A 12,259-nucleotide genomic window follows, 5' to 3' on the forward strand; every position below is an offset into this window, starting at 1 on the left:
CGCGCACTTGATCAGGTGGAAATGATCAAAAACAAATGTCAAGAAATCTTTTTGCTTTGTTCAGTTCTTATGTTTGTTTAAAGACAACTCAAATTGTGCACCCAAGCCATTCACTGGTGCAGAGTCGAATACCATTTGGGTTGCCTTTTAACAAGCAGCCTGAACCCTGAAGTAAAAGACGGTTCAGCAGCTTAACAACATGCATTGAGGCCAACTATACTCGTAAAATACAACATTCATGTACCGTACCCACTGTTCTCGTGCATCCTGACAGGTCAGTACGTAGTTCATTCCATCTTATCATTTATCACTACTCATTTTCATATAGCAAGTTAGTCTGTGCCCTGTCCCTTTATATACCACACTAGCTCCTCCACTCATTTTCATATATCTGTATGACTAGCCCAGGCAATAAAATTGCACAATAACACATTCAGTTGCTCATACTTGTTGTGCATCAGCCATTTAGTTCAAGCACTCTCTACTTTTTTTTAAGCGAAAGCACTATCTACTTTTCCTTGTGTACATGTAGTGCTTTAATTTCTTGCATAAGCCCGAGCATGTTAACTAGGAAAGGAAAAAATAAGGTACTGGGGCAAAAATGTGGGTTAGTGTGAAAGATTTGGGGAGTGAGAGGCACTGGGATAAAATGAGGTGTTATTTTGACATTTTTGTCAATCTATTTGCACTTCACAGCCACTCCCTAGCACTGTGAAACCACTTCAACTCTGGATTATGGCACATAATTATTAATAATAAAACTATTTTTCTAACATCAGTTTTTAGCAGAGATATTTATTTAGATAATAGAAAGTAACAGAAATACAGGGAGCTAAAGCATAAAGTTTGCACAAGTGGATCTGTGTACATCAATACAATTCCAATTCTAGCATTCCAAAGAACAGATATCACCGCATGTTAAAAAAAGGATAACATAAGATATATGCTTATAAAGTGCTCTGCAAATCTGTTCCACACCGTTAACCATTTTTAATCGTCGTACATTATACTAATCTTCTATTTGGACGCTTGATCTGCATGTACATAAAAGATTGATGAAGAAAATGTTTAGGAACTGTTAATTAGCTGTGAGCTGTGTCAGTACTCGGTAATGATTACACAGCATGTTTGTTTCAGTAACATGACATTGCATCCTGAACTGGATAAACATAGTGTCAACTTCTATTTGTTCAACTATATATGTACCAAAGAAGAGAGATCAACATTTTGTTTTACGGAATGGGCACTGAGAACAAACATTCGTAATCATGTGGAGACAATCATGTACGTCGGAGGTCCAACAATGTGTTTGCGCACATCAGGAGGCAAGCACAAGGCTGGGAGTTCGTGACCCATCTTATCCAACGCAAGCATCCTGAAGCGGGCAACAGAGGAAATGTGTACGTACCAAACTTATTTTCTCCGACTCAGGACGGACGAAGAGGATCATCAACGGTAGCATGATATGTCTGCATTAATTTTCAGCTGAGATTAGCCATGTAGATGGGGAAGGCAATAGAGGCATAGAGGTAGTTTTGAATGAGTGCCTATGAATTTTATCATCTGGGATGACCCAAACGACGTCCGTGTCATCGTGAGCACACCGTTACACATTATTCAGTGAATTAGTAACTGCTTAGTTTGAGAAGTATCTGGGATAACCCCTTGCTGGAACCCATGTGTCCTAGCTACTGATATCAAGCGGATATCCTACAGGACAGAGCAGTATACAGTACTTTTCTGTAACAATATTAAGCTTAACTCATTAACCACATGGTTCAAGACACAAATCATTTCCTGGCCAGTGAGGTTCTGAGGTTCTTGCAGTATGACAGGATGAAGGCCTCCAGTACACCACACTACTACTGAGGTCCTGCTTGATGTCTAGATCTACCCCTGCCATCAGATATTGTTAAGTAAGGTGTGAAAGAAAAGATGAAACTAAATAAAGTAACAAGTACACAACTTCAAATAATGTGGATAAATCTTAAGATATTTATTCTACACAGCTGCCAGAACTGCCTCTTCAAATAATGTATTGGCTTCAATATATACCACGTGTAAGTACTCGTTGAGCAACGGAGCTTTATATAATATTTGTGCATATTTTCTTCTCATTTCCCATATCTTCGCTTTGTATATGCCTTTCCCATATAAACCACTGCTTACTACTGTATATCTTCACCTGGCGTCATCCAGTGCTCTCTTCGTTAACCCCACTATACACTCTAGCGTTGGGAAAACAGTGATATATTGTGACGCCAAAGGAGGAGTAGGATTCACTATAGGCATAGATGGCAACGGGAAAAATGCCTTTGGCACATTCTGCGGGGGTTGCGTCATTTGGCTTCTTTATATCACAGGACATTCTGCAGAAGTAAAGGGGTAACTGCTAGCTTGTTGTTTTATGCTCTCTTCGGAACTGGTGAAATCATACCTTTCAAACAGTCTCGGCTTGCTCTAGAGCTATACAAATGCTCAAGATATTGTACGGTGATGTGGAATTGGTCGAGAAGGAACGTTATGACGTTGCTCCAGGCGTGATGGTCTCCATTCCACATGCTCATTCATAAATTTGTGTAAGAAATGCAAAATCTGCATGCAAATATCTATCATACAGGAAATCAAAGAAAAACTTATCCTTTGTTCAACATTTTGGAATATTCAATGTCTCATAGCTTGCTATCTTATTTGTATCCTCTGTGGAGTCAGATTCAGTAGTGGTGCAGCTCAAGCAGAATCTAACCCAGACAGCAGAATCATGCTTCTGCGCCTCATCTTTTTCCGAACATATTGGCAGGAGCACTGCCTTGCATTTAAGAGAGAAATGAAGTTCCAAATTATAGATAGTTGTCAATTATATAAATGAGATGGTCTCTCTCGGACACTAGAACATAATGATAGGCAAACAACATTAAGATACATGGAGCTCATCTCCTAATAAAGGATTTGCACATGCTTGCCGGCGTGTATTGATGCCATCTTGAATCAAACCGAGAACTTGGTCAGATCGAAGAGATTTGTTGTCAAAGACTCTTCAGTTTCTTTCCTTCCGTATATGCCACGTTGTGTACATCATGATAGCTGCAATTGATCATCGTCGCTTGCCATTCAGCTTGGGCAGCGATCTGTTCCACCATTCTTCAATGTCCTCTTCATTCCTTGCCTGCATTGTTGCATCAGCGCCTGTCCAATTGACAACCAGGAGCCATAATTCTTTTGCATAGGGGCATTGGAGGCATAGATGAGACGCTGTTTCTGGAACTTGATCACATAGAGCACTCTGCGCCTCTTTTTCATGGTGCAAGTGTGCAACTCTGTTTTTTTTCTTATTGTTTTCCTCGTCACATTATATTCAATTGAAAAAATTAGCCAAACTGATGCTAATCAGCATGGCTATGAGAATGAGGTGCTACTCACATTCAGCTGCCTGCAGTGTGTGTGCTGATCCTTGTCTACTTCCACTACATAGAAGATCAGTATGGACCAACTCATCAACATAAATTTGACAACTTCCAACGACAAAGGACATGATCCAAGTTAGGGATTTGGTTCCGACGTATAAAGTACATTTGGACTTTACAATTGAACATATGCATAAAACACTCATCGAAACAATCCAAAGCAAGTAAAAGTTTTTTTTATGAACTAGATTGTAAATTTAAAGATTGGATTGTCATCATTCATCAGTTTGTCAATTGTAACATCTCAAGAATCAGCAACATTGTCGAGTTCTAGTTGGCATGTATTTAGGATATTTGGAAGGGAGAGACGTGAGGCCTAGTTTGGACTATTCCAGACAAAGCACAAACAAAAACGCAGAGGGGTAAAGGAGTGTACTAGTGCTCTGTTTTATCTTGGATAAAGAGTGCTACGTTTGGGATGAACTGATTCCCTTTTCTTTTGAGAAAGGAAGTACTCTGTTGTTCATATAACCTTGTTCCAAATGTCTCCCTCCTAAAAAAATACATATGTAGCAAGTTTTTATCAGCGATCAGTCTGAAGTGAAGGAGCATCTATCCTGCTTGACGGCAATGCTGAATGGATCCAGGCTCTATATATTCAAATTCACTGGAGGCAGATGATCATGGCCTCTGTTTCGCAAATCACAACATATGTAGACATGTTCATATATACTGCCTTATCTGCACCCCAATGCTGCCGGGCCACCTTATAATGTGGCAGGGGCTACTGTTACTTGCTCTTCAGGGTCTATTCACTTGTTCTTTATGTTACTCGAGCTTTGTTTCTCCAAACCCAAATTGTATACCGTGAGAACTAACTCCTCCATCCTAAATTGTAGGTTATTTTGACTTTTTCTACGTATACGTAGCTTTTGCTATGTATCTAGATTTACATTATATCTAAATACGTTGCAAAGACTATTGAGTTTAAAACAGAGGTAGTAGTATAGAGCTGTGGGAGCAGGAGGCATCACCGGAAATCTTGTTAGAGGCCGGAAATATACAAGTGCATGCGGCCTGTCCATCCTGTCTGCGTCGGCTCCATAGGGAGCTGGATCTTCACGATACGGCCACAAAACATCTTCTGTTAGGATAGTGTTTAACCTCTGTTGTTGCCTATTTTTCCAAGGGCTACGTCTCTACCTACCTTCTTGTTGACATCTATGTGTGTGTGTGTGTTAGAAATGTAAAGCGAGCCGCACGTTCCTATTCCCAGTAAGTGTGGCCAGCGGGACACTTCTGGGAGAACGATAAGACGATAGGATTCTGGACGGTGTGTTAAAAGGGACCTACTTAGACTACTAAGGTGGAACTAATTCCACCATAATAGAACACATGGGTCACACTAATGGACCGGGTAAATAACCTATTAATTGGTCTACCAATGCTGCAAGTCAATTTATCATTAGATGTTCCAATCACTGGAAGTTAATTTTTGTCAATACCATTCGGCTGCACAGTACATATGGCATAAAAAATGACCATATATGCCTTTATTTTTTTTTTATCTATGACACTTCTGGTACTTTGCAGTTACACTTGTTTTACTCTGCATTTAGGTCTGCTTTACTACCGCACCTTCCTACCATAAGAATACATCATATATTCCAATCTTCTCTAGACGTAATAATGTATCTTTCTGGGAGCTATGATGCCATTACTTTCATTTTAACGCAAGAAAACTACCAAATGCTAATCTGAAGTTCGAGAGCATAAAAAGCGCCCATGAGCATGGAAACAGTGAAGCATGTGACTCAACTCCTAAAAGTCACAGTTGATCCATTCATATGCAGTTTATGCACTGACTGGCAGAGATAGAGAACTGGTGTGGTTCTTAATAAACTTGCTACCTTAATACAAATGTCCTCAAATTGACCGCAACTAACAGTGAGTTAAAAATTAAAGACCACTGCTCGTCTGACACGTCTATCACTATACAATTGCTCGTCCCTAGCTAGTACATAAATCAGTTGGCACTATTTATTCAGATTTTCAGTACATACAACTTATGACTATCAATGCATTGCTAAAAATTACATGAAGACATGGTAACAATAGGCTACATTATATATCGAGAGCCAAGTCCCCATACCCTTGCTAGCATGGGTAAGCAAGCAGTGATGAGCGTAGATGAGTGAGATTGAGAGGCATCGGGAAAACCTCGTTCGAAACAAATGAAAATGCTTGCTTGGGTTTCCACAGATAAGCTGCTGGTGATCATCATATGCTTCCTCTGCCTCTTTGGTGGCACAACCGTTTAAGCACACTTAATGCTTCTCCTAGACCACCGCTTCATGGTCTACGCAGCTAAGCCTTTCGCAACTGCAACGGTGGTTTGCAGCGGCCTGCACTTCCATTACAGGCATAGTAGCATGTTCTGAAACATTCAGAGACACTGGACTCCTCTACACCGCTACTTTGATATCACCCTTGACAACTTATTATTGTGATTTACTGTTTAGTTCGTATTTGCTAGAGGTGATAAGCTAGATTTTCAATGTAGCATGCATCCGGTCAAAACTTTGATGTAACTTGACGGTATCTGATTTTTCAAATTATTCAATCTAACATCCTGTCAAAATGTGCCATGAGAAGTTGGCTAGGATGAACATGGAAGTAATATGGAAGTGAGGCGCATGAGGTTCCCATACCTACAGCTGCAAGAGAACGAGGCTATCGTGATGAGAAGTCGTTGATTGGCTGGGTTACAAAATCATGATTCGATTTGTGTAAATTGATCAGTTCGTCGAATGTCACATTTCAAGACTCAGCTACCTAGCAAGAATGAACTCTGTTTGCATGGAAAACCATGAGGTTTGTTCTGTTCTGAATCTCCCTCCGGAATTGTTCCTCCAAACTCCAAAGAGACTGCTGCTAGTGGTACACTCTGGCAAGAAACATAGCTGTAGGAATGCGCGGCGTTAGGGGAAATCCTTTGAGATAGTGTCTAGCAACTGGGACAAACACTACACCGATGCACCATTAGTTTGAGCAGTTACGTTGCTCAGCATTGAGGTCAAGATGATTACTGAACATGGAAATTCAACATTATCTCTAGCTCATCGCGGCATGGCGCTACTACCAATCAAGATACATCGTTGCAAAAATGTCTTGATGCAGAATGCATGCATGGCCACATCGAGATGCAGGGAAGGTTGTCCAATCCATTTTTGGTCATGCTGCAGCGTTGGATTGCATATTGTCTAGAATCAGGATTATTGCTCCAAGGTGAATAAAGAGTAAGTTATATTTTGAGGAAAGCCTTGAACTATCTTGGTCATTAGGATGTTCCAACTACCTTCAGTATGAGCAACCATTAAAGGAGGGGATAAAGATAGGATCCAATGTTTTGTTTAGTCGCATTCCAGTTAGCACATGGGACCTTAAATGCAGTTGCAGATTAGGAACTTGTGGGTTTTCGAGAGATGTGCTTGTCAACGTTGCACTTGTCGATGTGCAGCTGGTGGTGACAGCACCATTCTATTGAGCTCCCGCCAGACCCCCTCCCTCCACTGGGACTAACAGGTTAGGCAAAAGGTCATCTTTCTAGTAAGGACTCCCTCCATCTTTTGAAGAGTTCAATTCTAATATTAAAACCAAAAGTTGAAGAGGGGAGAAGAAGAAACCACAGGTGGAGGAGCTATCAATCTTTCAAGGCAGTCAGTCGAATGAATTATTGTGATCCTCAGACACTGACGAGAAGGATATCGTATTCCGAAAGCATCAGAATTCTGTTCAGCACTCATCACTTCCTTGGTGCTGGTGATCACCTCCCCTGTCGGTCGTGTCCAGTGGCCTCCGATCCATCACATGCGAAAATTCTATTATCCTGCCTTTGTTTTGTCAAACGTTCAACAAGCTGGTCCGGAAATTAAAAAAAATAGTCGCATTGCAGTTAGCACATGGGATCTTAAATGCAGTTGCAAATCAAGAACTTGTGGGTTTTTGAGAGATGTGCTTTGTCAACGTTGCACTTTTCGATGTGTGCAGCTGATGGATGGAACGGAAGCACAATGTATGCACTCTTGAAGGTACCACAAGCTGTTGAGCACAGCAGCCACCATGGCTCCAGTGCTAGCGCGCCTCTACGAACACGCATCTCCAGAGTCCCTAGCCCTCCTCTTCTTCCTCCTCCTCGTCGCCGTGCACTTGGCAACACCAAGGTCCAGAACAGAGAAGCTGCTCCGGAAGCTACCGTCGCCTCCGTTCAAGCTCCCGATCATCGGCCACCTCCACCTCATCGGATCCCTTCCCCACCACTCCCTCCGCGACCTCGCCAAGAGGCACGGGCCCGACGTGATGCTCCTCCGCCTCGGCGCCGTGCCAACGCTCGTCGTCTCCTCCCCACGCTCCGCCAAGGCCGTCCTGTGCACGCACGGCCACGTCTTCGCCTCCCGGCCGCGCTCCGCGGTGGCCGACGTCCTGTTCTACGGCTGCACCGACGTCGCCTTCGCCCCATACGGTGAGTACTGGCGCCAGGCCAGGAAGGTGATCACCACCCACCTCCTTACCGCGGCGAAGGTCCGGTCCAACCGCGCCGCCCGCGAGCAGGAGGTCCAGCTGGTTTTAGCCAAGGTGACGGCCGCCGCCGCCATGGGCATGGCGGTCGACGTCAGCGAGCTCTTCAGCTTCTTCGCCAACGACATCCTGTGCCAGGCCGTGGCGGGCAGGCTCCCCAGGGAACAAGGTCGGAACCAGCTGTTCCGGGAGCTGCTAGAGACGAACGCCAAGCTCCTGGGGGGATTTAACCTGGACGACTATTTCCCGAGCTTGGCGAGGTTCGACTTGGTGTCGGCCAAGGCTGTGAAGCACAGAAAGATATGGGATGACCTTTTGGGCAGCCTCATCGACAAGCACAAGAGCAAGACGGTCGATGGTGAGGACGAGGAGGACTTCATCGATGTGCTGCTCTCCGTTCAACAAGAGTACGGCCTGACCAGAGACAACGTCAAGGCAATACTGATGGTATGTTTATGCAGAGTACTGGCCTCCAATTTTATTTCACACGAGAGGTACATATGACCGATATGTTCATGTAGGACATGTTTGGAGCCGGGACGGACACAACCTACATAGCACTAGACTACGCCATGGCTGAGCTGATGCGGAATCCCAAGGCGATGACCAAGCTTCAAGCTGAGGTGAGGGGGTGCGCAACCAAGGGGAAGGAACTGGTCACCGAACAAGACCTGAGCAGCATGAGCTACCTCAAGGCCGTGATGAATGAGTCGATGCGGCTGCACGCGCCGGGGGCTCTTTTGATACCCCACTTGTCCATGGCCGAATGCGATGTGGAGGGCTATACCATACCCTCCGGGACACGTGTGATCGTCAACGCGTGGGCTCTAGGCAGGGACACCACCTACTGGGAGAGTGCAGAGGAGTTCATGCCCGAGCGGTTCATGGAAGAAGCCGTGGATGCTGCTTCCAACTTCCAGGGGAACGACTTCCGTTTCTTGCCGTTTGGGTCCGGGCGAAGGATGTGCCCGGGTATAAACTTCACCGCCGCCACTTTCGAAATCATTCTTGCCAACCTCATCTACCACTTTAACTGGGAGCTTCCGCCGGGGTCCACGGGCATCGACATGACAGAGTTGTATGGGATGGATGTGCGCCGTAAGGAGAAGCTTCTTCTTATCCCACGATCGGCTTAGGACACGTCTAGATTTCTGAATTATTGTATCGCATTTAACACCTGTTTGTAAATAAACATAGCTAAGTCAAGCTCAGCTGCTATGTACAAGAATAAGTGCCTTGGTTTGATGTTCCAACGTAGAGTAGTAATGAGAGCTTAGTTTCCTAGAAAAAAGAGATGTGGGCCGGTCGATTGAGTAATAAGCATTCTATACGTTTCCATGCATCAACAAATTTTACCCTTTTAAATTTCCGTTCTTATCTATTCTGGAATTTATCCCCTGTGCTTGTCTTGAGCTTTCACAAATAAGTTTTATAACATATTGTCTGAGCTCTTTTACGGTACATAATACTAAACTATACTTGTGTTTGAAAATGACTAGTATAAAAACATCCGTCGGTCAAGATTAATTATATACTACTGAAACCTTCACCTGTGGTGTATATGGGTAGTATACATGAGTGTGGGTACTGTGGGTACTGAAACCTTCACCAAGGCCACTTTCGAAATCATTCTGGCCAACCTTAATTATCTACCACTTCAACTGGGAGCTTCCGCCGGGGTCGAAACTCCAAAGAGACTGCTGCTAGTGGTACACTCTGGCAAGAAACATAGTTGTAGGAATAAGCGGCGTTAGGGGAAATCCTTTGAGATAGTGTCTAGCAACTGGGACAAACACTACACCGATGCACCCTTAGTTTGAGCAGTTACGTTGCTCAGCATTGAGGTCAAGATGATTACTGAACATGGAAATTCAACATTGTCTCTAGCTCATCGTGGCATGGCGATACTACCAATCAAGATACATCGTTGCAAAAATGTCTTGATGCAGAATATATGCATGCATGGCCACATCGAGATGCAGGGAAGGTTGTCCAATCCATTTTTGGTCATGCTGCAGCGTTGGATTGCATATTGTTTAGAATCAGGATTATTGCTCCAAGGTGAAAGTAAATGACCATATGACATTTAAAGTGTAATGTGCATGGTTTAAATATGCAATACACACCTTCTGGCCCAATGAGTCCCAAGGTCACATGAGTAACTAATTTCATCGCTCTTCAATTCCTATTTCTGTTAACTAGCTCGTACATGTCCTCCCCTTTACTTAAGGCAAGTGTTTCATTGACCATATGTCACCCACTCAGACAGACATTGTCCATCTTTCTTCTCACATATAGCAGCTCGCCGAAGGAGGAGATTTGGGCCTCATCTCAAGGCATTAAGAGCAAACTGCTTCAAGTCACTGTCAAGACTCTCTGTTCCCCTTCTGCTTCTTAACCACCGCATAAGAGAAACAGAGATATGTTCAGCGATCATGCCAAGGGATGAGAGGCATTCAGTTCTGGAATAAGTGGCATCGGGAAAACTACTTTTAGAACGAACCTGGCCATATATTCGTGACCAGTGGTCTGTTCGATACACTGGTTCATCATGATACGGAGTTTGGAAATAGATAGTGGTTTGTGTCATGGGAAGTAGTTGTAGCGTACTCCCAGTCAGTAGCAAAAGGGTTCTCGATTGCACCTAAAGCAAGGTGCTGTTTGGTTCAAACTTTGGAGCGGTAACATTAATGTAAACTTTGGTGCTGTTTGGTTCAGAGTTTGGAAATAAAGTAACGAAAGTAAGAGATACATATTACTTTCATCAACATTATAGTATATCAGATTTCATCCGAGCTCGATTGTTTCTCTATACTTCTGTTTTATAGATGCCACCAATTTTCCTATATTAACATTCCATCTGAGAATGAATGTTGCTCTATACTACTATTTTATAGATGCCACCAATTTTCTGTAGAGCATCATCATGATTAGCTACGTATCGATTGCAGGTAAATTTTCAGTAGAAGCACACCTACTTTTCTAACACATCAATGCAACTTCACTTCTCATAAGTACAAAAATCAGTTGCGGCCAGCGCCATGCAGCAGAATTATGATAGAATTCTGAGATCGTTAAATTCATATAAATAAATCTGAAAATAAAAATATGCCTTCCTTTTCTAAATTATTGTTCACGCTAAATTCATTAACTTTGTTCAGCATTTTTTTAATCAGTTATGAGGCACAAGGCCTATAGTGTTTCTCCTCCATATTTGCCCTTTTCTTTTAATGATTGATTTCATATTTTCAATTATCTGAGGGGTCATTCACGTGGTAAATCTTGTATGACACCATGTCTACTTTTAATCATTTCATTGCGTCTTGTTCTGTGTATGCTTATTACAATAATTTGTAGTCACAATCCGCCATAGGTGGATTCAAGTTCTGGATCCACCACTGGTACTATAAACTGAGATATTACCATACGGATATAAGATTATAGATATCGACAAGAGTAGAAAGGGTTTCCTCTGGGCAGGGAAGACCAAAGCTGGGGGGGCTCTGTGCCATCTCCTGGCCAACTGCATGCAGGCCATGTAGGTTTGGGGGCCTGGGGATTCCGGACCTCAAGCTCTCCTCTCAAGCTCTTCGGCTTCGCTGGATGTGGCTAAAAAGAACGGATACGCAGCGCCCGTGGATCCAATTAAGCACCGATTTCGACAGGGACAAGAACATACGCAGTGTCTTCCAAGCATCGATCCTGGTTCAACTAGGGGATGGTAACGCAGCTCTCTTCTGGGAGGACAATTGGCTGGGCGACTCCTCACCGTGCTTCCTCGCACCAGACCTTTGTGATATGGTTAAGCCCAAAATAAGAAGAACCAGAACCGTAGCGGCTGCCCTGACAAACAAGGTGTGGATTCGCGACATTGTCGGACGAGCTACAGTCAGCGGCCTCACGCAGTACGTCCAACTTTGGCATGTGGTTGCCACTGTCCATTTGCAGATCGGCATCGAGGATGTCATCTCCTGGCGTTGGGAAACCTGTGGGTCATACTCCGCCCGATCGGCATACCATATGTTCTTCCACGGCTCCACTGTTTCGCCGATCTTCAGGACCGTGTGGCGCGCTTGGGCACTTTTGAAAGTCAAGTTCTTCATTTGCCTCACGGCTAGGGGTAGGATCTGGACCGCCGCAAGGCGCAAACAACATGGGTTGCAGGTCACTGACGAGTGCAATCTCTGTGGCCAAGCTGCTGAAACGGTGGATCACCTATTCAGTCACTGCGCCTATGCCCGTCAGGTGTGGCTTCAGGTTGGACAAAGAACTAACAA

The 12,259-nt window shown here is 43.8% G+C and overlaps 1 protein-coding gene across 1 annotated transcript; it reads left to right on the forward strand.

The window, feature by feature from the left end:
• Positions 1-7,424: 7,424 nt before the first annotated feature.
• LOC117833612 (indole-2-monooxygenase) lies at positions 7,425-9,347 on the forward strand. Its single transcript, XM_034713179.1, has 2 exons — positions 7,425-8,429; positions 8,504-9,347. Exons 1-2 carry the CDS (start codon positions 7,527-7,529, stop codon positions 9,116-9,118), a joined length of 1,518 nt encoding a protein of 505 aa, XP_034569070.1. The 5' UTR covers positions 7,425-7,526; the 3' UTR covers positions 9,119-9,347.
• The last annotated feature ends 2,912 nt before the right edge of the window (positions 9,348-12,259 follow it).

Source organism: Setaria viridis, chromosome 8 (assembly GCF_005286985.2).
Source record: "Setaria viridis chromosome 8, Setaria_viridis_v4.0, whole genome shotgun sequence".
Classification (NCBI taxonomy): Eukaryota; Viridiplantae; Streptophyta; class Magnoliopsida; order Poales; family Poaceae; genus Setaria; species Setaria viridis.